At 39.6% G+C, this 27,810-nt stretch overlaps 1 protein-coding gene across 4 annotated transcripts; it reads left to right on the plus strand.

The window, feature by feature from the left end:
• On the plus strand, positions 1-27,810 carry LOC130926928 (amyloid-beta A4 protein-like). Of its 4 annotated transcripts, none has more exons than XM_057852255.1 (18): positions 1-285; positions 3,133-3,300; positions 3,375-3,504; positions 3,577-3,689; positions 3,856-4,046; positions 4,467-4,675; positions 4,796-4,963; positions 9,208-9,341; positions 9,413-9,487; positions 17,021-17,179; positions 17,264-17,392; positions 17,486-17,585; positions 17,759-17,826; positions 17,898-18,039; positions 18,115-18,168; positions 19,666-19,757; positions 20,892-21,038; positions 21,894-27,810. In XM_057852255.1, exons 1-18 carry the CDS (start codon positions 226-228, stop codon positions 21,993-21,995), a joined length of 2,241 nt encoding a protein of 746 aa, XP_057708238.1. In that variant the 5' UTR covers positions 1-225; the 3' UTR covers positions 21,996-27,810. The 4 variants fall into 4 exon arrangements, with proteins under 4 accessions (XP_057708238.1, XP_057708240.1, XP_057708241.1 ...); XM_057852257.1 differs by having other exon boundaries at positions 17,901-18,039; XM_057852258.1 differs by lacking the exon at positions 4,796-4,963 and having other exon boundaries at positions 2-285.

A 27,810-nucleotide genomic window follows, 5' to 3' on the forward strand; every position in this document is an offset into this window, starting at 1 on the left:
CGGTTCTCCCGCCCTCATCCGAACCCATCATCGACTGCCTCCATCCGTCACCAAGACCAAGGAAGAAAAAGAAACAAGGAGGAGGGATCACAGGGATCAGGGATCGCTTTATCCGCCACGTCCGTGTCAAACCAGAACCCGTAATTTATTGGAATAACAACTCGCCATCTCAACTAGACATCGTCAGGAGGACGTTTTGCCCGGACTAGAAACCAGCAGGTCGTCATGGGGGGACTGACGGCGTTTGTGCTCTTACTTGCGGCGACCTTGACGCTCTCATCCGAGGTGAGTAAAAGCAAAGGAAACCCACCGTTATCACCATCATCGGTTCCAACAGCCTGTGGCTGAGTGTCAGCGATCCTTTTCCAGGCCACTGTGCGGAAATCAATAAAACGCGAGAAAAATAACGGTTGTGAATTATATCTGTGTTTTGCCCGTAACTACATATTTCCAATTTAGAACAAAATTTGAAGAGGCCCTTAAAAAATTTATCCCAGTTTTAGGTTCCTCTGTTTAGTGTGGGAAGATGCGCCAGCTGTACAGTTGAGCACTGATTTACCGCATACGGTTAGCAGGGCAACGGGCCCAAAGCCCAACTACGTCAAAATTCTTCAAAATAAATCTAATAAAATACACATCTCACGCTAGTAATGCGTTTTCTTCTTGGATAAAATAGTGTAGTGGGTGCTTGTTGTCCCGATACTTTGTGCTTGGGTTTAAACGGACAGCTAGCATTGCGCATAGAATGACGTTTATGAAGCTAACACTTGTTAGCATTTGGGGCTAATTGCCGTGCTCAGGTAATATCTACAAGTCACGTCAAACAAAAACACAAGAAACCCCTTGCGATGTGGCAAAAGCTCGACCCCCATGTTAAGCCCGCAAATATCGAGCAATTGTTGGCACCGTTGCGAAACTGTCAGAAGCCATTTGAGCTTGAACGTTGTGCAGTTCTGACACAAGCAAGATGGCGCCTTCCTTTTGCGGCTGTTTGGCTCCAGTTTAGGATATCAAACACACGATTGCGGGGCTTCTTGAAAACACGAGAAAGTGTCCAATGCTGCAGTATCACTCAAAGACATTTTATGTTGCGAATGTTAGGCTAAATTAGACATGGTTAATGTCCAGTTGATTTCCAATGAGATCTCCTGAGAGCCATTACAAATCATGCATCAGATATCCAGTTTTTCATTTCACAATCTCTTTTTTGTCGTTGTTGTTGATTGTAGAAGTTTAGAACTTAACCGAATCAAATTCACAGCATAATTTGGCTACCTTAGTTTCATGAAAGTGTTTTTTAAAATTGTGACGCAGTGGAGGTATTCACAACTTTAAACTAAAATCACAACAGGAAAAAAAGTACAGTGGTATCCTCGCTACTTCGCGGCTCAACTTTCGCGCCCTCAGTGCGTCGCGGGTTTTTTTTTTTCAAATCATGTCTTAAATATCTAATCAGAATAAAAGGGCTCTAAAAACATTTATGCTCACTTTATTTACTTCTATGTATGTATGTACACACATGCCTATCATATTGTAACGCGTGGTAGGTAAGATGCGTGCACAAAAGTAACAAAAAATAGCACAAAAATTATATATATAAATCCACCTTGACCACATGTCACTCAGGAGCTTACTGGTCTGCACACAAGAAATTGTAGATAAACTAAAAAGTAAGCAGTAACAGAAGAAGAAACCATTCAATCTAAATAAAGCAGCGCCACTATGTGGTGGATGTCGCGAGGAACACCATTCACAGAGGTGACTGTTATGTGTGAAAGAATGAATATACAGTACGTATTTATATTATTTATACATTATTTTATGCTATCTGTCTATATTATTAATATTTCATTTACATGTTTGAAACAATTCTTCAATGCTGTTATGACAACAAATGCATTTATAGTGTTTTATATACACTTAGTGATATTATATATACACAAAAAAATGTATGTTAAAAATGGTGGGGGTGACACTAAGCGGTTTTTCACTTACGTGGTCAGTTCTGGTCCCTATTAACAGCGATAAGTGACGGATCACTGTAGTACTCTATTTATGTGCAAAAGCTTTTTTTCTGTTTTTTAAATTCATTTTTAGTTTCTGGTTTAAGTTTAACATTTTACTTAGGATATTCAAAGTTAGTCTGTTAAATACCACTTACTAATTTTTCTATGTGACATCCAGCAATTTCCTACTACTGTGTCCCTTCAGCCCAAAGGAATCTTTAAATATTAAAATTTAGAAAAAAATTCAATTTATTTGCCATTTGTAAAAATGCTGCATCAGGCTAACAGTTGCAAGAGCTCTGAAACAGATTTCTTTAAGATAATTCTATTGTTTTCAACAACAATCTACTAGGGCTGCAGCTATCGATTATTTTAGTAGTTGATTAATTGATGAAGTAGTTAGTTCGAATAATCGAGTAATCGGATAAGAACATAAAAAATTAAAATACCTGAGCTAAGCCTCAAAAAGTATATTAAAAAAAAAAAAATCAATAAATGAGGATCTATGTACAAGAAAAGAACAATTGGGTAAAGTCTGCTTGGTTAAATGCCATAATATGCAAACTTTTTTTTTTTTTTTTTTTCAAACAATGCTCTTAACAAATAGTCCAAACACATATTCCCACAAAAAAAAAAAAAAAACGGCCAAATATACCTATAAACTAAATTACGAATGCATTTAAAAAAAAAAAAAAAAAAAAAAAAAAAACGGCCAAATATACCTATAAACTAAATTACGAATGCATTAAAAAAATTTTTTTTTTAAAAACATTAGGTCAAACAAAAACATAGCTTATGTTGGTCTTAACAGGGAGCTGCTGGATTCAGCCACGTGAAATGAAGTAGACTAGAGGGCAGTGTATCCACCCAAATCCATAAAACTAAATGCAAACACTTCCAAAACAAACCATCACAACGCCACTTTAACTAAATGAATACTCGAAGCGACAAAATTTAATTTGAATTTTTTTTTTTCTAATCGAATACTCGAGTTAATTGATTAATCGTTGCAGCACTACAATATACACAATTATCTCCTTTTTAATGATCAAGTAAACAATCATGATACACTTCTCAACTGCATGCTGTGCATTGGTAGCTGAATATTATTCCTTTCTTTATCCAGGTGCCTGCTGATGACTCTGTGGGTTTGCTGACTGAGCCGCAGGTGGCCATGATCTGCGGTAAGCTTAACATGCACATCAATGTGCAGAGTGGCAACTGGGAGCCAGACCCCTCCGGGTCCAAGAGCTGCGTGGGCACCAAGGAGGGCATCCTAAATTACTGCCAAGAAGTAGGGTTGAGTGTAAAGATGCTAAGCAGGTAAAAAGACAGGAAATGCTATAAAATTTGGATGTTTTTCTCTAGGTATATCCAGAACTTCAGATCACTAACGTGGTGGAGGCCAACCAGCCTGTCAGCATCCCAAACTGGTGCAAGAAAGGGCGCAAGCAGTGCCGCAGTCACAATCATATAGTGGTGCCCTACCGCTGCTTGGGTACGCATACTGCAGGTGTTTGCAAATAAGTGTGTTAAATCTACCGCTAAATGAAGAAAAATGTGTTTTCAGTGGGGGAATTTGTAAGCGATGCACTGCTGGTTCCTGACAAGTGTAAATTCTTGCACAAGGAGTATATGGACCAGTGTGAAAGCCATCTGCACTGGCATGGTGTCGCCAAAGAGGTGCGTCACTTTTTGAGCCGCCTACCGTGAATCTTATGCTCCATTTTGTTTGCCATCTGCTCGCCCGAGATGGAAAGTCAAAGATATTTTCTCAATGACAAACAAAGGAAAACCAACAATGACATTTGAATTCCATGTAAATCCGTCATTTGTTTTTTACCGTTAGTTCTGCAGCGATCGTGCCACCAGCCTCCATGACTACGGACTGCTGATGCCCTGTGGTATTGACCTTTTTCGAGGGGTGGAGTTTGTGTGCTGCCCGATGGACGCCGAGCAAGATTCCGATAGCGCAGCACTTGATGGCGAAGAGTCAGACGTCTGGTGGGGCGGAGCTGAACCTGACAACAAAGAAAACAGGTAATCCTCACTATTTTTCGGTTGTCCATAAATTCTCTTCAAAATTTGTTACTAGAATTGTACACTTATTTTCAGAACAGTTGCTGTTTTGTCTGAATTAGCATAGGATTTAAAATGTCAGGATGACTAACTATTTCGTGAAGTAGAAAACAACACACCTGACAAATTAGGATCGATCATCTGAAAATGTTACTTATTGTTTCAATACATTTTTTGACCGCTTCAGCACCTCTCAGTAAATAATTAAATATCAGACAAATATAACCCAGGTAAATATAAAAATCACTGCCAGCACTCCTAGTTCACATGTGCGTTTAAAGTTAAACATTTAAATAGTAACTGGACTTGTAAACGGTGTGTATATCAATATTCATCAGTGAAATAACCAAAAATACGCTAACGAACGGCGTTCCTCCGCAGCATGGCAGAACAGTCAGACACAGAGCCCGCTGAGGAGGAGGATGATGAGGATGACGACGAAGAAGCCGACACCTTTGAAAGGGACGAGAATGATGAGGACGATGAGGAAGATGACGACATGGCCATTGATGGGGATAGCGAGGAGCGCAACGCTAACGTAGCCATGACAACCACCACCACTACTGAATCCATTGAAGAGGTTGTCCGAGGTAAAAAAATAAAATAAATCTTGTTGTTTTTTATATTTTGTTTTCCATTTATGAGCATTCAGTACATTGCTTTTTTTATTCATAATTCTTATGTTGTTGCATTCGCGTGTTCGGCCTCAGCCGCATGTTGGGCACCCGCCAAATCAGGCCCGTGTCATGACATGCTGGAGCGCTGGTACTTCGTGCCTGAAAAGGCACGCTGTGCCCCCTTCCTGTTTGGGGGCTGCGGGGGCAACAGGAATAACTTTGATTCCGAGGAATACTGCCTCGCTGTCTGCAGCAGCTCGTGTAAGTGGCGGGACGCAAAGCGCCCCAAATCCGGGTTGTCGTCGACTCTCTAAAGCCTGACTGCATTGACTCGCTCACTTTAGTACTCACAATTTTCCTATTAGTCTTGACTCATCTGAGGACTTGAAAAGGGGTTCAATTTGTCGTAAACTTTAATTGTTCAAATACTGTAGCTAGCATAGCAGCTTGGTCCTAGCACACATTGGATGTCGGTTCTCTTTTAATGGGATCACGTATAGGACGAAGCCAATTTCATCGATGAAATCCACAGTGTCTATTATAGTCGACTAGCAGAGTGCTGGCGTAGTTGTTTTATTATAGCAAATTGTGGATATCCGTTTTTTTTTTTTAATCTGTCAAAGATCTCATGGCTAACCTTAATTCTTCAGCGATTAATTCCACATACAGTGGGGCAAATAAGTATTTAGTCAACCACCAATTGTGCAAGTTCTCCTACTTGAAAAGATTAGAGAGGCCTGTAATTGTCAACATGGGTAAACCTCAAACATGAGAGACAGAATCTGGAAGAAAAAAAAACTGAAAATCACATTGTTTGATTTTTAAAGAATTTATTTCCAAATTAGAGTGGAAAATAAGTATTTGGTCACCTACAAACAAGATTTCTGGCTGTCAAAGAGGTCTAACGAGGCTCCACTCATTTTCTGTATTAATGACACCTGTTTTAACTCATTATCGGTATAAAAGACACCTGTCCACAACCTCAGTCAGTCATACTCCAAAATCCACTATGGCCAAGACCAAAGAGCTGTCGAAGGACACTAGAGACAAAATTGTAGACCTGCACCAGGCTGGGAAGACTGAATCTGCAATAGCTAAAACGCTTGGTGTAAAGAAATCGACTGTGGGAGCAATTATTACAAAATTAAAGACATACAAGACCGCTAATAATCTCCCTCGATCTGGGGCTCCATGCAAGATCTCACCCGTGGCCTCAAAATGATAACAAAAACGGTGAGAAAAAAATCCTAGAACCACACGGGAGGGACCTAGTGAATGACCTACAGAGAGCTGGGACAGTAACACAATGCGCCGCCAGGGACTCAAATCCTGCACTGCCAGACGTGTCCCCCTGCCGAAGAAAGTACACGTCCAGGCCCGTTTGCGATTCGCTGGAGAGCATTTGGATGATCCAGAAGAGGACTTGTAGAATGTGTTATGGTCGGATGAAACCAAAATAGAAATTTATGGTCGAAACACAGGTTCTCGTGTTTGGAGGAGAAAGAATACTGAATTGCATCCGAAGAACACCATACCCACTGTGAAGCATGCGGGTGGAAACATCATGATTTGGGGCTGTTTTTTTCTGCAAAGGAACCAGGACGACTGATCTGTATAAAGGAAAGAATGAATGGAGCCATGTATCGAGAGATTTTGAGTGAAAATCTCCTTCCATCAGCAAGGGCATTGAAGATGAGACGTGGCTGGGTCTTTCAGCATGACAATGATCCCAAACACACAGCCAGGGCAACAAAGGAGTGGCTTCTTAAGAAGCATTTCAAGGTCCTGGAGAGGCCTAGCCATTATCTAGATCTCAACCCCATAGAAAATCTGTGGAGGGAGTTGAAAGTCCGTGTTGCCCAACGACAGCTCCAAAACATCACTGCTCTAGAGGAGATCTGCATGGAGGAATGTGCCAAAATACCAGCAACAGTGTGTGAAAAGCTTGTGAAGAGTTACAGAAAATGTTTGGCCTCCGTTATTGCCAACAAAGGGGACAAAACAAAGTATTGAGATGAACTTTTGGTATTGACCAAATACTTATTTTCCTCCATGATTTGCAAATAAATTCTTTAAAAATCAAACAATGTGATTTTCTGAGGTTTTTCTCCACATTCTGTCTCTCATGGTTGAGTTTTACCCATGTTGACAATTACAGGCCTATCTAATATTTTCAAGTGGGAGAACTTGCACAATTAGTGGTTGACCAAATACTTATTTGCCCCACTGTAGTATGTAACCAATTTAGCTAGTATTAGAACTTAATCATATCCAAATGTGGATGGCCGTTCTTCTGAAATCTGTAAAAGGTCTTATGGCTAAGCTTAATTCTTAAGCGATTAAATCCACATAGTACCTAACGGATTCAACTAGCAGCACGCTAGCATAGAAGCTTGGTTGCTGTACATATCACACATTGGTATCTGTTAGAACACTTAGGGATGATCTTAACCTGTTCTTCTGTAATGGCACCAAGCATAGGACAAAGTACTCCTTGATGAAAAAAATCTGCACATTGTCTAAGAAGCTCAGCAAGCAACGTGCTAGCATAGCAGCTTTATCGTTGTAAACCGTGACTATCCTTTATTTTTTTAATCTGTCAAACCACCCATAGTTCACTTTATTTGCTGTTCTGTAGTGGCATTAAGTGTGTATTTCTGACAACAACATTGCATGTACATGGAAATAACTGGCTTTCATAAAAAATTAGAAAATAAGCTCAAATGTGCCAGTGTTTTTAAAAAATAAACAAATAAACCCTGAAGCAGAGATTTTACAGTAGAGTACAACAGTCCTGCTAATCTGATAATCAGCTGCAGATCACGCGGGGGCTCATCTCATTTGTCTTCTTGTCTAAGCAGCCAGTCACACTAACTGCCGCTTAACGCCGGCATGTGAGCGCTTAAAAGCTGGAACATTTCGCTGCACGTGTTGGCATGTCTCGCTACAGCAGTACCTTGACTTGGGTTGTTGTAGTTTACAATATGACGTCACAAACAGCTGACTCGTGCACCATTTTGTGTATGTTTTGTGTGATGTTCGTCTAGTCACACAGCTTTATCACGACTCTGCACTTGCTTATCTCCGAGCTCCCACATCTTATATAAATACATTTTGTACTGGGATACTCATCCCCCTTCTTTTCATCTTAACAAGTTTTCTTTTAGAAAATGTATCTTAGGGCTGCCATGATAAATCAACAAATGTTTTGAAGACCTAATAATTGTCCAAATCTTTTTTTTTTTCCCTTAATAAACCTTTTAATAGTAGATATTTATTTACCGAAAAATAAATCTGAAAAAAAAAAAACTAACTATTCCAGTTTTTTTTTTTTTTTTACATACTTTCAATTATTATTTTTTTATTCATACAAAGTATATAAATATATATTTATACACATAAGAAAAAACTGTAAACCTTCACTTTAGCTTATTATTTTGTTTTAAACACATTTTCTCAATTAAAGAAAGAACATTCAGTAAATATCCTCAATGTATGAATTAATTTATATATTTGAAACTAAAAAAACACTAATTGTTTGTTTTTTATCCTCATTGTATGAATTAATAAATTTATATATTTGAAACTTTAAAAAAAACAGTAATTGTTAATATTTGGGGGTTTTTTGGTTTTCATTTTAAAAATAGTAGATGCTTAAAATAAACAAAACAATTAAAATACTATGTTTAAAGAAAACTTATTATTATTATTATTATTATTATTATTTTTTTTTTTTTTTTTTTTTTTAGGAAAAAATTGTAAATATTGTCTGATTTCTTAAGTGTCCCCAATGAAAAAATATCTTTGTAATAAATCAACATGGGATATTTTTAAACATTTGCTTTTGCTTTGGAAATTAAGGAAAAGAGTCGATTTTTTTTCCTTTTTGCAGGTTCTTTAATTCTCATGACGAACAGGAGATGATGATACAAAATTCAGGAATAAAAAAAGAACAAGCACTTACATTTAGACACAGATAAGACATAAAGATAGAGAACATACCGGGGCCGGGACACACCAGGAATTAAAGAACCTGCAAAAAAGGAAAAATGGACTCTTTTCCTTCAGAAAACAATTATACCGTTACATACATACATATTGTCAGTGCATCACTTTTGCTTCCAGTGCAGTAAAAGCAATTAACATATGAACCGATTAATTAACTAATTGCAAAAATAACTGATGTTTAATCAACTATAAAATAATGGTTTGTGGCAGCCCTAGAATGCGTGTGCCTTCCTTTGTCTCTAACCTGTTACTGTATTTCCTCCCAGTTCAAATGGATTGGCCGTCTGTCGCCATCAATGGCAGTCAATGAGTTACATTTGTTATAGAAAATGGTGCATAAAATTGTGGCCAATGAGGAAATACGGTTTTTGGTCTTAAATTTATGTTCACCGTGCGTCTTTTAACACCCTAACATTGTGTTCTCGAAGCACGAGGATCAGCGTTGCTCTTCATAACCACTTCTTTGTTTCACGGCTCTCCTTTCCCTCTACCATTAGTGCCCACCATGTCGCCCAGCCCCCCAGACGCCGTGGACCAATACCTGGAGTCCCCCGGCGATGACAACGAGCACGGCGACTTCCAGAGGGCCAAGGAAAGTCTGGAGGCCAAGCACAGAGAAAAGCTGTCTCAGGTGTGTGATGTAACACTAGAACTGTCGCATATTGCGCATACGTACATGGAGTAATGGCTTTTGATCTTCAGGTGATGAAGGAATGGGAGGAGGCTGAGAGGGAAGCCAAGAACCTCCCACGTGCTGATAAGAAAGCTGTCATTCAGGTAACTGCGCAATTTTGTGCTAGCACTGTGCTAGCATAGCAGATTTGTTGTAGCTTGGTTCTTAAAGGGAACCACGGACAGAAAGACTTGTGTTCTTAAAAGATAAATGTTAATATGACATAAAATAATTTGATATTCAAACCCCTCTTAATGTTTTCGTTTTTATAAAATTTGAAAAATTAGTTTAACCTGTAGGTCGCCATTCTTGTTGACGACGCAATAAGGTGATGTCACTGGGCAGCTCTGCCGTATTTCCACAGTGTCACTCGTTAGCTACATAAACGTGTTGTCGATTCTGCCCTTCCAATTTGAACCTGAGTAGAAAAGTGATGAGCAAAACGAGCAGCAAAAGCATTTAAATGAAAGTCTCCAGCAGGATTTGAAGCTGCGTTTCCCATGCGACAGATGAGCACTTAGACTGCAGGACTATACTAAGCAATCGCAGCCCAAATGTGTTGTCTGTCTGTGCGGGAAAGCCTGAAAGGGAAACGCAACTGAAAAGTGCTGGCTTGACCACGGAATTAAAAAACGCGGCTAACTTCAGACAGCAAGCAGACAACAATCACATGGGGATTGCGTAAAAGGGTTTATTGTACACACAAAAAAAACACGCGATCGTGAATTGCGAGACACAAAAAGGGTCCGTGATAGTAGGTCAGGATCAATTAAAAAAACAACAACAACAACAAAACGGAGGGAAAACCGTGGTGACAGGCAGACAAACGAAAAAAACAAGGCAATGAGGCCATTAACAACGAACTGTCAAATGGCAGCAAGTCAGTACAAGCCGCCTATGATCGGTTTAAAGACACTGCTGATGAGCTGGAATTGGATGCAGATACGATGTTGGGAACGCATCCCACATCTCTGTAACAAAACTATCTGACCAGCAGCAGAATGTGACAAAATCATGTCAGTCGTCATACTAGCTTCACTTGCTAGCTAGCACAGCTTTTCTCTCAGTCTAAGCCAACCTCGTTATCACAAACATGTACTAAATATTATAGATTTTTTAGTCAAAGGCAATAATAAATGTATTTTTTATAATATATTTTAGTAAAAGCGAAAAATTGTGGCTTATTAGAGCCAAAAGTTTCCCTTTAAACATTTACTATTTTAACCCGTTATAGTGCACTCATTGAAGTCATCAGCTGCCATTAAAGGTGCTAGATGTCCAATCCATTTTGCCTGGGAGGGGCACGCCAGGCAAAATGGATTGGACATCTATAGCCGGCAATGGCACTGACAAATGATTGTTCACAGCCCAGCCCCACCCAGTTGAAATTAATTGGATGTTGTTGATTGCGGGCAATGAGTTAATATTAAATTTTCTCTATTTAAAAGCATTCCAAACAGTTTTTTTTCTTCATTTACATTTTTTTATATGAAAGAAAACCCCCCAAAATAATAATTAAAAAAAAAAAAAACAATAAATATTCACATTTTTTTTCTAAATGGCTTGCATAAAAAGATAAATGAATATATATATATATATATATATATATATGTTAGGGTTGTTCCGATCATGTTTTTTTGCTCCCGATCGTTTTAGTTTGAGTATCTGCCGATCCCGATACTTCCCGATCCGATTGCTTTTTTTTGCTCCCGATTCAATTCCAATCATTCCCAATATTTTTTCCCGATCATATACATTTTTGCAATGCATTAAGAAAAAAAATGAATAAAACTCGGACGAATGTATACATTCAACATACAGTACATAAGTACTGTATTTGTTTATTATGACAATAAATCCTCAAGATGGCATTTCCATTATTAACATTCTTTCTGTGAGAGGGATCCACGGATAGAAAGACTTGTAATTCTTAAAGGACAAATGTGACTTTGTATATTATGACTAAATATTGCCATCTAGTGTATTTGTTGAGCTTTCAGTAAATGATACTGTAGCCATGCCCAAATGCATGATGGGAAGTGGAACCATGATTGTGCGTAGTCCTACCAATTCATATATCTTCTCTGCGTTGGGAAATAATATAGGGTGTTAAGAAAAAGATCAATTACTACCTTGCTTCCCCACATTGTTTCCCATGATATTTCTAAGCGTAGGGAGAGGGATTGTAAGGCTTTAGCCAATTAAGAAAAGGCTCCAAAGGCTTCCAAAATTCACCCTCCTCATTTTACGCTGCCTTTTAGCTCTCTATATAGGTAAAACGGCGCCATTACAGATTGAGAGCGATAATGTGTCGTGCAGCGCATGCATTAATTGTGTTAAATATTTTAACGTGATATTTTTTTTTAAAATTAATTACCGCCATTATCGGGATAAATTTGGTAATCCTACCTTAAGCCAAAACTAAAGACTCTGGATGAGCGTAACATATTATGTCTGTAACGTTAAATACAATTAGAAAACGATTTAATTAAAAAATATATATGTTTATATATATTTTAAAAAGGCATGTCCGATATTTTTTTGCCGATTCCGATACTTTGAAAATGACGTGATCGATCGATCGGGACATCTATATATACAGTGCCTTGCAAAAGTATTCGGCCCCCTTGAATCTTGCAACCTTTCGCCACATTTCAGGCTTCAAACATAAAGATATGAAATTTAATTTTTTTGTCAAGAATCAACAACAAGTGGGACACAATCGTGAAGTGGAACAACATTTATTGGATAATTTAAACTTTTTTAACAAATAAAAAACTGAAAAGTGGGGCGTGCAATATTATTCGGCCCCCTTGCGTTAATACTTTGTAGCGCCACCTTTTGCTCCAATTACAGCTGCAAGTCGCTTGGGGTATGTTTCTATCAGTTTTGCACATCGAGAGACTGACATTCTTGCCCATTCTTCCTTGCAAAACAGCTCGAGCTCAGTGAGGTTGGATGGAGAGTGTTTGTGAACAGCAGTCTTCAGCTCTTTCCACAGATTCTCGATTGGATTCAGGTCTGGACTTTGACTTGACCATTCTAACACCTGGATACGTTTATTTTTTAACCATTCCATTGTAGATTTGGCTTTATATTTTGGATCATTGTCCTGTTGGAAGATAAATCTCCGTCCCAGTCTCAGGTCTTGTGCAGATACCAACAGGTTTTCTTCCAGAATGTTCCTGTATTTGGCTGCATCCATCTTCCCGTCAATTTTAACCATCTTCCCTGTCCCTGCTGAAGAAAAGCAGGCCCAAACCATGATGCTGCCACCACCATGTTTGACAGTGGGGATGGTGTGTTCAGGGTGATGAGCTGTGTTGCTTTTACGCCAAACATATCGTTTTCAGGCATGAAAATCTCTCACCTTTCGGCGAAATTCGCCGTTTTGAAGTCAAAAAGGATGACCTACGTGAATCGTGTAGATCCGAGGAGAAAATTTTTTTAAGGGGGTGGGGGGGGGGGGGGTCGTTTGTAGGCATGTGCCAGTTACCTTCACGGATTACCATGCTATGAAAACGTCGCGGTTACAAAACCACTAAAATTTTCCGTCATACAGTAGTACGTATTCGTTATTTTTCATGTGTCGAAAATGCAGCCAGAATTAGCTTGGCGCGGCAGCGCTTACCCCTTCCCCTGTTTGATGCTGCGTGTGTCAGTGACGCTATTCCAGCAAACCCAAAAACAAGCACTCCAATCGCAAGGCGTAAATTCTTCAATTTATTGATCTCTCAAATCGTGGTAACTGAAATATACCAAATGAATACATTTAAAACGTTGTACACTCGTATTTTTCCACATGTGAGTAGCTTCAACAGTTTAGCTTCATGAAAAAGTTCGTCAAAAACAAAACACACATTTTCCTTTCAAATTCAATACACAAAGTTACTAAAAACTTACAAAGACGAATGATAGGCAAGGCTTAGCTAGGACAGCAACTTCATTGAGGTTAATCACAGCCGCTGAGAGAGAAACAAGTTTGTATGCGGGGAGGAAAAAAAAAAAAAAGAGCGTCAAAGATCGCTAATTGCGACAGATGATCTTGTACTAAGCACAAATTCACATTCGCTGGAGGAGGTAAAGTATCACTCCCAATTGTTTTTAGATGAATGCATTTGCCAGCATATTGAATTTAGTGAGTAATGGTTTTCATTTTCATATTTTGTGGTATGACAAAGTTACTGCCGTTCGTTGCAGCTTGCGTTGAACACTGCCGGAGCGTCCGGTGAAAAAATAGCTCCCGTTAAGGTAGCGTCAAGCTTGTGTATTTAACGGTAATATAAAAGCAGTGTTGTCAATAACGCGGTATCGTAATGCGTAACTAATCTGATTACTTTCTTTCAGTAAAGAACAATCTAACTCGTTCATTTTTCTAAATCAGTAATCTGAGTAAAATTACTTTCCTTGATGCCTGTGCGTTACTATTTTGTTAATGCCCCATAATGTGTGTAGAATGAAGAATACTGTAGTCATGGGAGTGACATCACATGTCACATTTTTTAATCGGGGATGGAACAAAAAGGGTCACGTGTATTACCATGATGCGTGAGCGCTGGGAGTTTGCGGCCAAAACAACATAGCCTTGCTACCTCACCAGGATGCAATGAAATAGGCAGGAGATATACTACAAACGGCTGCATTTGCACACTGGAAACACAGCCATTACTTCACATTTTTGTCCAGTAAAGATAACAAAAATATCTCCGTGCGCTGCAAACTTTGCGCTGCCTCAAAAAGACTGTCCACCGCTATAAGCATCCAATTCATTGCACCACTTGGAATTACAGCACAACAGGTAACACGACAGCCAGGACTTTTTGATACTGCTCGTGCTCAATCCTCTGTTCAAGCTCAGTTGTTGTTGAGGGTTTTGAAAGCTTAGGTTTAAAGAAATTCTAAATATCCATCTTGCCTCCTCAGCTGTAGTTTTGGCTAAGCAATGCAAACGGCTGTCTCTAAGGTTCTATAGTCACATGATCTGTTCGAAAAATAATTTGGACCCATTATGAAATACTTTGAAGGATTCCTGTTCATTTTATTCATTTGTGTTGTTTGTTTTATTGCTCTAAAACTTTTATAGACAACATTTTAAGGGCCATATTCAATGGTCTTTATTTTAAAGGGGAAGTTCAGAATTTTTTACATTAGGCTTAATCTTTGAGTTAGCCGGGGTTTAATTAGTCGTTGGAAATGATTTGAACAAATTCTGTGCAGTTTGACAGTTATTTGTTAGTTTCAGGGCTCCGGAGTGGCTAAGCTAGCGCGAGTCAATGGTGGTTGAAATCAACTCCTTCAACTAATTAAACCCCCGTTAACTCGAATATTAAACCTTATGTGAAAAATTTAAATGGTCAAATTCGCCACATGTAGGACGTTTTGCCGACGGCGGACATTTTGGCAGAACGCCGGAACATATTTCCTCCACACCTTTCTCACCTTTTTAACCCCTGACCCATTTTCATGCCTGCGTTTTGCATTGTGGCCAAAAAGTTCAATTTTGGTTTCATCTGACCAGAGCACCTTCTTCCACATGTTTAGTGTGTCTCCCAAACTTTAAACAATACTTTTTATGGATATCTTTGAGAAATGGCTTTCTTCTTGCCACTCTTCCATAAAGGCCAGATTTGTGCAGTGTACGACTGATTGTTGTCCTATGGACAGACTCTCCCACCTCAGCTGTAGATCTCTGCAGTTCATCCAGAGTGATCATGGGCCTCTTGGCTGCATCTCTGATCAGTTTTCTCCTTGTTTAAGAAGAAAGTTTGGAAGGACGGCCGGGTCTTGGTAGATTTGCAGTGGTCTGATGCTCCTTCCATTTTAATATGATGGCTTGCACAGTGCTCCTTGAGATGTTTAAAGCTTGGGAAATCTTTTTGTATCCAAATCCGGCTTTAAACTTCTCCACAACAGTATCTCGGACCTGCCTGGTGTGTTCCTTGGTTTTCATAATGCTCTCTGCACTTTAAACAGAACCCTGAGACTATCACAGAGCAGGTGCATTTATACGGAGACTTGATTACACACAGGTAGATTCTATTTATCATCATCGGTCATTTAGGATAACATTGGATCATTCAGAGATCCTCACTGAACTTCTGGAGTGAGTTTGCTGCACTGAAAGTAAAGGGGCCGAATAATATTGCACGCCCCACTTTTCAGTTTTTTATTTGTTAAAAAAGTTTAAATTATCCAATAAATGTTGTTCCACTTCACGATTGTGTCCCACTTGTTGTTGATTCTTGACAAAAAAATTAAATTTCATATCTTTGTTTTAAGCCTGAAATGTGGCGAAAGGTTGCAAGATTCAAGGGGGCCGAATACTTTTGCAAGGCACTGTATATATATATATATATGTATATATATATATATATATATACACAGGGTGACCCAAAAAAAAGTTTACACTGCCATAATACAACTTAAATGCCATGTTTATTCAGCTTAGAATTAGAATTTAATCACAAATTATACATTATTGTAAAGAACATGTACAGTACACTCTATTTTTCAATGTGTCCTCCCTTAAGTGTCACAACAGCCGCCAGGCGCCTGCGGAACGCTTGACAGGTCTTCTTTATGTGGGATGCTGTCATCTTTTCCCAAGATCTAACAATGGACCTCTCCAAGGCTGCCACAGAAGTTTGTGGCTTCTTACAGGCACTGTCCTCCACAGTTGCCCATATGCTAAAATCCAGAGGATTGAGATCTGGACTCTGGGGTGGCCACATATCACCTTGTCAATCAACTTTTTGGTCCGCACAGATCGGGTTTTCCAGACCCAGGTTTTCGTGAGGCTGTTCCAGTATCTTTTATCTTCTTTTTAACTTTGTAGACTGCACATCTGGATATTCTCAGATTTGCTGCAATCTCAGTAGGTGTCAGACCGGCACGCAGCAATTCAGGTACAGCTAAATTTTTCTTCATTTTCAGCAGAAGCACAGGAATTGTAGAGACGAGAGATTACCAGCTGCATTGAGTGACCTTAATGACTCACTTAAGCATGACAACCTATTTAGATATGTTTCAATGGCTTTTAAACAAGCAGTCAACTGAGTGTAAACTTTTTTTTGGGTCACCCTGTGTATATATATATATATATATTTTTTTTTTTTTCTTTCGATCTCTCTCGGCGTTGGCACACTGGTTGAAGAACACTGTGGTAGGTCATGATATAAAGTGGGCCCGGTTGTGGAATGAAACTCCAGAGCTGAAAATGAGTCCCACTCCGGCCCTGATTTTCTTGACCAAAACAAACACTGAACAAAGACAGCAGTGACACTTGACCCCTGAGGGAAACAAGTTGCCACTTCTTGGCCCGTTTCAGAAAAATCCTAGAACCGCCACTGACATTACTGAAAATGTCATGTCCACTTATAGTATATAGTTCTTTATGAAGTGTTTTAAGTTCCTAAAAATAGTCACTTTGACCTAGAAAGGGTTACATCACAATACACTACATGAAGGTAAATGGTAATGGTAAATGGTGTTATACTTATATAGTAGTTAATACTACATTTTCACTGTCCATTTAAGTATTAAAACAACCATTGATTTTACAAAAAGGAAGTCAGATTGAATATATTTTTTGTTGATAGAAGAGTGGGGAATAATATGTGAACAAATTCACCTGGCAGCGCTTCCAGGAAATAGTGGAAGCCCTGGAGCAGGAGGCCGCTGGTGAGAGACAGCAGCTGGTTGAAACCCACATGGCCCGCGTGGAGGCTCTGCTCAACAGCCGCCGACGCGTGGCTTTGGAAAACTACCTCAACGCGCTGCAGGCCAACCCTCTGCGGGTACGCAACACTGTCGTCCTTGTCTAACGTCCATTCACGGGGCTCCGTACGTACAAAAGGAAATTGAGCGTGTTCTTTCACCAGCCACGGCAGGTACTGAGTCTGCTGAAAAAATATGTTCGGGCCGAGCAGAAGGACCGCCAGCACACAGTCAAACATTACGAGCACGTTCGAACTGTCGACCCCAAAAAAGCGGCGCAGATTCGGCCTCAGGTACGCCACTACAACTTGTGTGTGATTTTAAAGTTCACCAGTCATAGAAGAATGACATGATTTCATGATTTTTTTGTGTTGTCTGCCTGGCAGGTTTTGACCCATTTACGCGTGATCGACGAAAGGATGAACCAGTCCGTAGGTTTGCTCTACAAGGTTCCCAACGTAGCCAACGACATCCACAGCCAAGTCTGTAAGTTACCCAGACATCACTTTTTTTAACCTTTTATAGAGCACTCACTGAGCAATCCATTTAGACTGGAAGGGGCACCGATCATACGCAACCAGCCCTTTCCAGTAAAACAGAGTAGACGCCTACGGCTGTCAATGGCAACCAGTGAGCTAACAAATCTTTTGTTCCGCTAGCTGTCATCGTTCAGCGAGTTCAGGCCGAGCTGTCTCAGCAAGTGTCGTCCCTGCAGAGCGACAGCAGGGTGAGTCTAGTAGCAATTGATGATGAAATGATCGAATCGGTAGGAGTTAACACGTCTCCCGTGTCGGTAAGCAGGCGGATGGCAGGGTAAGCTACGGCAACGACGCCCTCATGCCTGATCAGGCGTACAGTTTTGCTCCGATGGAACCAGGCCTGGACGGGCTGGGTTTCATTCACCCCGAGAGCTTCAATCAACCCAACACAGAGAACCACGGTAAATACACATAGTCTTTATACTCAACATGAATTGAGTTCTTCAGCTTGCCAATATTTTTACGTTTCTCTGCAGTGGAACCTGTGGATGCCCGCCCACTTCCAGATAGAGGACTACCTACACGGCCTGGTACGTGTTTGTTGACAATACAAAGAGTAGTTCACGTTTGATTGATTTTCAGGCAGAGGTGCTGTAATAATTTGATTAAAGTCAATTAGGCTAGTTTCATACCGCAGGTTTTAATGCAGAAATCTGATTTTTTCGTGTTTTACCAACTCGAATAAGGCAGGGGTCCCCAACCTTTTTTGCACCACGGACCGGTGTTATTTGGGTATTTTTTTCACGGACCGGTGTTCTAATAAATTTTGCAACCCATCAAAAATTGCGACGATGCGGTTCTGCGCATGCGCGTAACGTTAAACGTGGCCGCAAACGCAGCGATTCCAAAGAAAACACTACAAACTTTCTTTAAAGAAAGGAATATTAAATTACGTTTGATCATGGAAGGACATGTAGAAAACTTCTCCTCAGATACATCCTGCCATGTTAGCTGCACACAACAACTGCACACGACTTCGCCTTGTCGTTAAGCATTAATTAAGAAGCCTGCTTCACAAAGATACGATGTTGGAAGTCGTAGCAAGGTTTTCAATGCTCTCGTAGCGATGTCAGGATATTCCGGAACGACTTTAATCCTGAACCTCGGTAGAATTGTTGTCTCAAATGTACGTTTAAGGTCGCCGTCATTTGCGATCTCTACAAGCTGATCCTCCTCTCCTGTTGCACAGACATGCTCGAATCACTCAGTTTATTCACAAACGGGTCACGAATCCACTTCTTCGCAGTTCGTGGGTCTTCGAGGTTGTAGGCTCATCTTGTGGCTCGTCAGGTGCCCTTTTCGCCATAAAAATATCTCCAAAGATGTCTGTTTTCCAGTCATCTTCGCTCGTGTGGGGGCTAACTATTTCCGGGAACAAATGTGCTGCGCCCGCGGCCTTGTAATACGTTATTATCGCGGACAAGCGCCCATAGATATAGTTTATACACAAAACAAGATGTACTGCTAGCAGTCCAATCAATGCATTTCTATGACGACATTCTAATCTATCCTGTAGTATTATATCTAGAGTAGACAGGGATGTGTTAAACAGGGACACAGGGTTAATTCGGCCAGAATTGGGTCATTAATAAATTATTATTTCTGTGTCCGGTCCGCGGCCCAGCAGATGGGGACCCCTGGAATAAGGCATTAACTTGACTGTCTGAACAGGACAAGTCGCATAGAAGTGGAGCAATTCCGATCTAGGTCACTTTCGCATGTGGTTAAAATCCGATCAGTGCTGTTTGATGTGTGCTCTTGTTTGGTTCAAAAATACTGCGCACACTTTGAAAATGACAGCACTACTGCCACCCACTAAGTGGATTTGCAATTACACTTTTTTATAGTGCGGCAAAAAAATATGTTGCCCTAGGTCGCATGCGCCACCCATTGCTCTGCGCCCCACTATTTGAGAAGTACTGCTTTAAAAAGAAATTAGGAACATCTCTCGGTATGATGATGTGCATGAGTGGTCGTGGAATGGTTTTCACAATGTCTGTGTGCGCGATCTTTTTTTTTTTTTCAAGTGTCTGCCTTGAAGCCAGAGGAGATGCCCCACGTGCGCATGGAGACTGATAAGAGGCAAAGTACTGGCTATGAAGTTCACCATCAAAAACTGGTAATGAATTGGAGCGCAATTGCATTCTTCGAAACTCGGCAATAGGGTTGTTCCGATCATGTTTTTTTGCTCCTGATCCGATCCCGATCGTTTTAGTTTGAGTATCTGCCGATCCCGCTATTTCCCGATCCGATTGCTTTTTTTTGCTCCCGATTCAATTCCAATCATTCCCGATAATTTTTCCCGATCATATACATTTTGGCAATGCATTAAGAAAAAAATGAATAAAACTCGGACGAATATATACATTCAATATAAGTACATAAGTACTGTATTTGTTTATTATGACAATAAATCCTCAAGATGGCATTTACATTATTAACATTCTTTCTGTGAGAGGGATTTACGGATAGAAAGACTTGTGACTTTGTATATTGTGACTAAATATTGCCATCTAGTGTATTTGTTGAGCTTTCAGTAAATGATACTGTAGCCATGCCCAAATGCATGATGGGAAGTGGAACCTAGACTGTGCGTAATGCTACCAATTGATATATTTTCTCTGCGTTGGGAAATAACATAAGGTGTTATCAAAAAGATCAATTGCTACCTTGCTTCCCCACATTGCTTCCCATGATATTTCTAATCGTAGGGAGAAGGATTGTAAAGCTTTAGCAAATTAAAAAGAGGCTCCAAAGGCTGCCAAAATTCACTCATTTTACGCGGCCTTTTATCTCTCTATATAGGTAAAATGGCGCCATTACAGATTGAGCGCGACAATGCGTGAGTGGGTCGTGCAGTGCATGCATTAATTGCGTTAAATATTTTAACGTGATGCATTTTTTAAAAAATTAACGCCGTTATCGGGATAAATTTGATAACCCTACCTTAAGCCTAAACTAAAGACTCTGGATGAGTGTAACATATTATGTCTGTAACATTAAATACATTTAGAAACCTATTTAATTAAAAAAAATATATATATATATTTTAAAAAGGCATGGCCGATATTTTTTTGCCGATTCCGATACTTTGAAAATGACGTGATCGGACCCGATCGATCGGCATCTCTACTCTGCAATAGACGTCCAATCCATTTTGATCGAACGATCGCTGCAAGTCTATATGGATTAGACGTCTTTCGCAGTTGACGAGTGAATCAACAGCGTTTAATGCACACCATTTCAATGATAGGTCTTTTTCGCCGAAGACGCGGGCTCCAACAAAGGCGCCATCATCGGGTTGATGGTGGGAGGCGTCGTCATAGCGACCGTCATCGTCATCACCCTGGTCATGCTGAGAAAGAAGCAATATACCTCTATCCACCACGGTGTCATTGAGGTAAATTTTCAAATTTTCCTCAAAAAGCAATAGCAAAGTCTTGGTTGTTATTCGCTAAAATTCATTTTTGGGATTGACTAGGCCAGGGTTCAGCAACCTGCGGCTCTTTAGCACCGCCCCAGTGGCTCCATGGAGCTTTTTCCAAAATGTTTGAAAATGGAAAAAGATGAGGGAGGGAAATATATTTTTTATTTTAAAATGGTTTCTGTAGGAGGACAAACATGATTGTAGTTCATTAACAATTTAATGCAGTTAAACTTGAGGCGGCATCATACAACAGAGTAGTCACGTGGTGCATCAATCTCTATCGTTAGCACTGTAGTGAAAATGAACCATATTTTCCGCACTATAATGCGCTCCTAAAAGCCTTGAATTTTCTCAAAAGCCAACAGTGCGCCTTATATATGAATCAATATTGAGCCGCAAAATGTCTCACAGCAACTCTGAGCGCAGCTCCATCTAATGGAGGCATAACAAAACCCCAGCCTCTACTGTAGTGTCAATTCTATGCGCCTGATTATGTGGTGCGCCTAATACAGTATTTGAAAAAAAGTTTTAAAATATTCAAATTAATTGAAGGTGCGCCTTACGATGCAGTGCGCCTTATAGTGTGGAAAATATGGTAATCATGAAGGCTCATTATGTTTTTGTAGCCAATTTACCTCTGGTCATTTTGATAACAGGTGAATAAAGCGACATACAACATGTGTTGCTTTCATTATAAGGCTTTTAATTTTTTGCAGCTCCAGACATTTTTTCTCTTTCTATTTTTTTTAATGAACACTAGAGGAGCCAATGACGTTTTTGCAGTTCGAGGAAGAGTAGATGATTTGAAAACTGTGTTTTGGTGTTTAGGTGGATGCAGCGGTGACCCCCGAGGAGCGTCACCTGGCCAAGATGCAGCAGAACGGCTACGAGAATCCTACCTACAAATTCTTTGAGCAGATTCACAACTAAAAAGAAAAGATCCTCTCGCTCACAGGCTCTGTTCCACTTTCTGCTCCCGTTTGACGTGAAGAAAAAGAGAAGTGGGGACATTTTAAGTTGGAAGCAGATGTGGAGCAAAGCCTGGCGAACCCCCTCAATTGCACAAAGTAACACTAAATGGAGTGAGACAAGGGTTTACCCTGCACATTTAAGCCAATCACACAACACCTCTTGGCAGTGTTTGTACCAATTTGTTGACTGACTATAGCTATACTCTATATATACACATATATGAATATTATTACAGCACTGCGCTAGCCAGCTATTTAAAGCATCCAGCTCCAAACATTTCAGGTTTGTTTCATCAAAAGAAATATTTTCATTTTTGCTGTGTAATATATGAAGGAGATTAGCAGTATGTCTACGTATCGTGCATGGCCATATTGACAGGTCCGATCTTTTCAGATATTTTAGCGGGATTGTACATTTCTGGTGTCTTCTTTGTGATCTTGTGCGATATGAAGATCTTTAAAAAGTATATTTAGAACGCTTGAACATTTCTTGAGCTCATCTCCACGCTTCACTGTTGTGTTAGCTGCATGGGCAAAAAAAAAAAAAAAAAAAACTATTTAAAAAAAAAAAATAAGCACAAATACATACTACATGTAATATATGAAGTGTAATAGTATCCGAAAGGAAGATGATTGTGTTACTGTTTGCGTTTTATGCACTCTGTCTTTGTCATTTTGGGTGTACGGTTGAAATCCTAATCATTCCTGTTGAATCATTCCTTTTTTGGGGGGGTGCAAAATGTTGTCCCTGTTATTCCACCGCAGCTTTAAAAGTCATTTTAATTGAAAGAGTCCGTATTCTTTTACTTCGCCATTTCATGTTACCGGTTTGCAGTTTTGAGCCTTCCGTGGCGTGGTAGATGTGTCGAGTCGTCACTTATATAATTTGTTGCCCCACACATATCATTTCAGGTGAATGTTTAAAAAAATGTGTTTTCTAGATACATGAGGAACCATTTGCTCAACAGTTTCTACGGCCACCATACCATGAATAAAATTTGAATGTACATAAAAAAAACTGTCTCTTATTTGGAAACTGGGATGTATGGGTGTGACAAAATATCAAAATGGTGATATGGCGGAAAACAAAGACTGAAAAAGCCGTTTCTGCTCTTGCACTCCTCTTTAAAAGAAACTGCTGTATCTTAAGCCAAGAACTGTTGTTTGATAGAACAATATGTCTACATGCTGCCATAGCGGATTCATGGCGCATTAAGCCCCCAAACTATTTTTAATTTGTCCGTTTTACCCTGGAAACCCCCGTTTACAGACGTCGCGCAACCGCTTTTGTTTCAACCGAGCCATAAAAAGAAAGTAATCGTATTTATTATTTGAAATTTGTCATTTTTAGCTTAGAATCATTAATTGATGTCTAATATTTAGTTTAAAAAAGAAACTATTTTAAAAATTTATTCACTCACATATTTTAAATTTTTAAACAAGCGTCTGTAAACTAGCGTCTGTAAAAAAGTCACGGATATTTACCTCATAACTATCGCTTAATTGCGTTTTTTTCGTTACCGTCACATTTTCCCCCAGTATTTTAGATGATGAATAATCGATCCAAACAAAGGAAAATTGGGGGGAAAAAAAACGTTTGAAAGGGTAAATAAATGAAAATCCTTGATGTCTGCGATTTCTGCATCGCGACCCTTGTTATATTACCATGTTTTACCCATAAAATCCCCCCAAAATCCGGCTGTGGCCATTCACAGCTGTGTCTTGACACTTGGTGATACGTGCTACATGGAGTTTTTGGATCAAAAAGAAGTACGCGATAATATCTCGTTAAAATCATGGCGTCCTTATGTTCTCGTGTGCTCTCACCTCCAGTTAGGGTTTTGATGTTTAAAAAAAAAAAAAAAAAATTATGCCCTCCTGTTCAAAATTTTTCTTCCCCCAGAAAATTGAGATTTTAAGCTTTCCAATGATGTATCACACATGCATATAGGACAATTTTTAAATTTGGCCAAATTGGGGGTCTCAGAGCGGAACTTCAAGTCACCTTGTGTGTTTTCCGCCATATACAGAACTTGCCGAATTATGCTTCATGACATCTGTCATAAGCAGAGGTGGGTAGAGCAGCCAAAATTTTGACTCGAGTAGCATTACTTCAAAGTAAAAGTCATCCAAAAATGTACTCAAGTACTAGTATCCAGTGAAAACACTCAAGTACACTCAAGTAATGAGTTACATTGTAATTGCTTATTTTTGTTAGATTTTTTTGTTAGATTTTTCTGTTAGATTTTTTTTTTTCTAAACAATAGTATTTTTTTTTTCTCAACAGTTATCTATATGAACTCCTGTCATAATGATACTGTACAGAAATGATACATTATTCGTCCAAAGAGCATGAGTGCCCTCTAGTGGAGAAAAAAGTTCCAAGCTTGAATAGTTCCTTCATTGTTACTATTATGAAATTAAAAGGATCATATCTCAGTTTTTCCGTGGTCAGTCGGAACCAAATAAAAACTGGGAAAGAGGTTTAAATTTGCGCTTTTGAGTCATGTTGAGGCCAGCACCACGTGATTGAACAGGCTGTCGTAATCATAGAATGGCAAGCTTGTGTCTGATTGGTATCATGGAGTTGTGATTATTGTTGCGACGTCTCACTGGTGAAATTGGTAGAGCTTCTCTTGGCATCGCTGGCAAAAATAAATAATTTTCGCACTATCAGGCGCACCTGACTATAAGCCGCCACCCACCAAACAAGAAAACGGCATTTGTTCATAGATAAACCACTCTGGACTATAAGCCACAGCTGTCCTCACTGTATTATAAGTGTCTGTCATGAGACCAAATGAACCACCATGAAGCTTTGAACCAATTGGCTGCAAGACTTCATTGCTTCAAGACACTTTATTTGACCATAACTGCTCCCTTGGGTGACACAGTCGACCTCTGCTGCCACCTGCTGTAAATACTGTTGTTATCCAACATGCCTCCTAGCATGCATTGCAGCTCTACAGATGTAAATAATTATCAAAAATTCATATTATGTGCTAAATATTTCTTCAGTTACTGTTCCAGTTGTTTCATTAAATGCTAGTTATGGTAATTGTTAACACTTTATTTGACTGTGACTCCAAAAGACTGTCATTAGACAGTCATAATTATGACATGACACTGTCATGAACATTAATGAATGCTTATACCAGATGTCATTTATTGTTATCCGGCAAACCATCTCACTTCTGAATGGATGTAAAAGATCCGAGATGGACATTAATGGAGTTGGTGGCATAATTTGCCAGATCACACTTAATGACATCTGTCATAAGCAGTCAGTAATGCCCATGATAGTGTTATGTCATAATTATGATGGTCTTATGACAGTTTTATGAGGCCGCTGTCAAATAAAGTGTTACCGATAAACCTAAATAAATCAACAAATAAGCCGCACAGGACTATAAACCACAGGATTCAAAATGAAGGAAAAAAGTAGCGGCTAATAGTCCGAAAATTATGGTAATATGAAGAAAAAAGAGGAAAAGTGTAACGACTCTTGTGTAGCCCAAAGTAGCGGAGTAATAGCGTTTTTGCTATACAAATCTACTCAAGTAAAAAGTATGGCATGGTAAAACTACTCTTAGAAGTACATTTTTCTCAAAAAGTTACTCAAGTAAATGTGACAGAGTACATGAAACGCGTTACTACCCACCTCTGGTCATAAGCATTCATTAATGCCATGAGAGTGTCGTGTCATAATTATGACAGTCTTATGACTCTGTTGTCAAATAAAGTGTTACCTATTGACACAAATAAATCAATAAATAGGCTACACTGGACTGTAAGCAGCAGGATTCAAAATGAGGGGGAAAAAGAGGCTTACAGACCGAAAATTACGGTACCTTTTTCACTCATTGGTTGCCATTGACTCCAATAGCTCCCAGCCCCTTCCAGTTTAAATGGATTGGACGTCTATTGGTGTCACTGGCAGAGAGCAAGTAAGTGTTGAGAGAAATGGTGGAGGAAATGTTTTGTATTCATAAATGTGTCCTCAGTTGATGTTGAAATAATGTTCCTATTGCATGTTATTATTGACATATTAACTTTTCGCCACAAGATGGCAGGATGGGACTTAATGGTCTAAAGTGCTACTTTTATTACTTCTTCTTGTTTGACTTTGATGACTTTGATTTGTGGGATTGCCTGTGAAGACAGCAATGAGAGAGGATGTATCCGCATGTCAATGGAAATTAAATACGCCGAGTTTTGGCTAAAAGACAACTTATTCTCCGTCAATTCTTCCTACGAATGCAACGTTGAGCTGCAACCACCTCAACAGGTTATGAGCCCAGGAGTCATTCGAAGGTAAAGTCAGTTTCCACCGTGTAGAAGGTTGCTCACGGACTGCTGATTAGCGGAAAAAGCTAACAAGCAACATGGATCCACAAGGAACAAGTAGGTTACCTTGACTGGCATTTGACGGAGATGAAGCTAAATATGAACTCTGGGAAACTAAAATGTTGGGACATTTTCATCTAATCGGGCTAAAGAAGACAGTGCTGGTAGGACCAACCACTGAAGCAGAGAGAGAAAATGATGAAATGAAAAATGCGGACGCAAATGCTGAAATGATACAACTTCTTGATGATAAAAGCCTTTCATTAATAATGAGAGATGCGCAAAATGACGGAAGAAAAGCTCTGAAAATATTAAGAGAATATTATGCTGGGAAGGGAAAACCCAGGATTATAAATCTGTACACCATGCTAACATCTCTTCAAAAGGGAAACGAAGAAAGCATAGTGGACTACATAATAAGAGCTGAGACCGCCATCACAGCATTGCGAAATGCAGGTGAAACATTGGGAGATGGTCTACTTAGCGCAATAGTCTTGAAGGGGCTGCCAGAAAGTTACAAGCCATTTACAATTCATGTGGCGCATACAGATGAGAACATGACATTTGCAGAATTCAAAACCAAACCCCGAAGTTTTGAAGAAACGGAAAAGTTAAATGCAGCAGAAACAAGCGACAGAGTGATGAAGACTAAAGCAAGAGCTTCAAAGCAAACCACAAAAGCAAACGCTCGTGACCGGATCAAAGACGACGCAGAGTTGGTGTGCTTCAAATAAAGGCCACCGTGCAAAATCATGTCGACAAAAGACATGGTGTAGTCGTTGCAAAACGGACACGCACAAAGACACCACTTGCAGACGCAAGGAAACACCGGACGGAGCGAGAAAAATTGCTGAAGATGGAGATCCTGACTTCGCATTCAAGGTGAGAGATGAACAGCCCAACACCAGGCGGCAGGATACACACAGCATCCGGGAACGAGGCCTGATGGCAGGTGGTACCCGGTGCAGTGGAGTCTCACTAAAAAGAGAAGATGCGGAGTGCTACCTGATTGACAACGAATGACATGATAGCTGATATCATGACAAAACCTGTAACAAAGTTTAAATTGAAGAAGTTTGACAGTGTTATTTTTGGAATTTGAAATTTAAAAGTTCATTCGGTCATTAAAAAGGCCATCAACATGAGAACAAGTGGGGGTGTTGAGAGAAATGGTGGAGGAAATGTTTTGTATTCATAAATGTGTCCTCAGTTGATGTTGAAATAATGTTCCTATTGCATGTTATTATTGACATATTAACTTTTCGCCACAAGATGGCAGGATGGGACTTAATGGTCTAAAGTGCTACTTTTATTACTTCTTCTTGTCTGACTTTGATTTGTGGGATTGCCTGTGAAGACAGCAATGAGAGAGGATGTATCCGTATGTCAATGGAAATTAAATACGCCGAGTTTTGGCTAAAAGACAA

This window comes from Corythoichthys intestinalis, chromosome 12 (genome assembly GCF_030265065.1).
Source record: "Corythoichthys intestinalis isolate RoL2023-P3 chromosome 12, ASM3026506v1, whole genome shotgun sequence".
In the NCBI taxonomy this organism is placed as follows: domain Eukaryota; kingdom Metazoa; phylum Chordata; class Actinopteri; order Syngnathiformes; family Syngnathidae; genus Corythoichthys; species Corythoichthys intestinalis.

Coding starts and splice junctions, on each gene's coding strand:
- LOC130926928 (XM_057852255.1), top strand. CDS start 226: ATGGGGGGACTGACGGCGTTTGTGCTCTTACTTGCGGCGACCTTGACG. Junction 4,964..9,207: donor CGCTGTCTGCAGCAGCTCGT/GTAAGTGGCGGG, acceptor CTCTACCATTAG/TGCCCACCATGTCGCCCAGC. Junction 18,169..19,665: donor AGGACTACCTACACGGCCTG/GTACGTGTTTGT, acceptor TTTTTTTTCAAG/TGTCTGCCTTGAAGCCAGAG.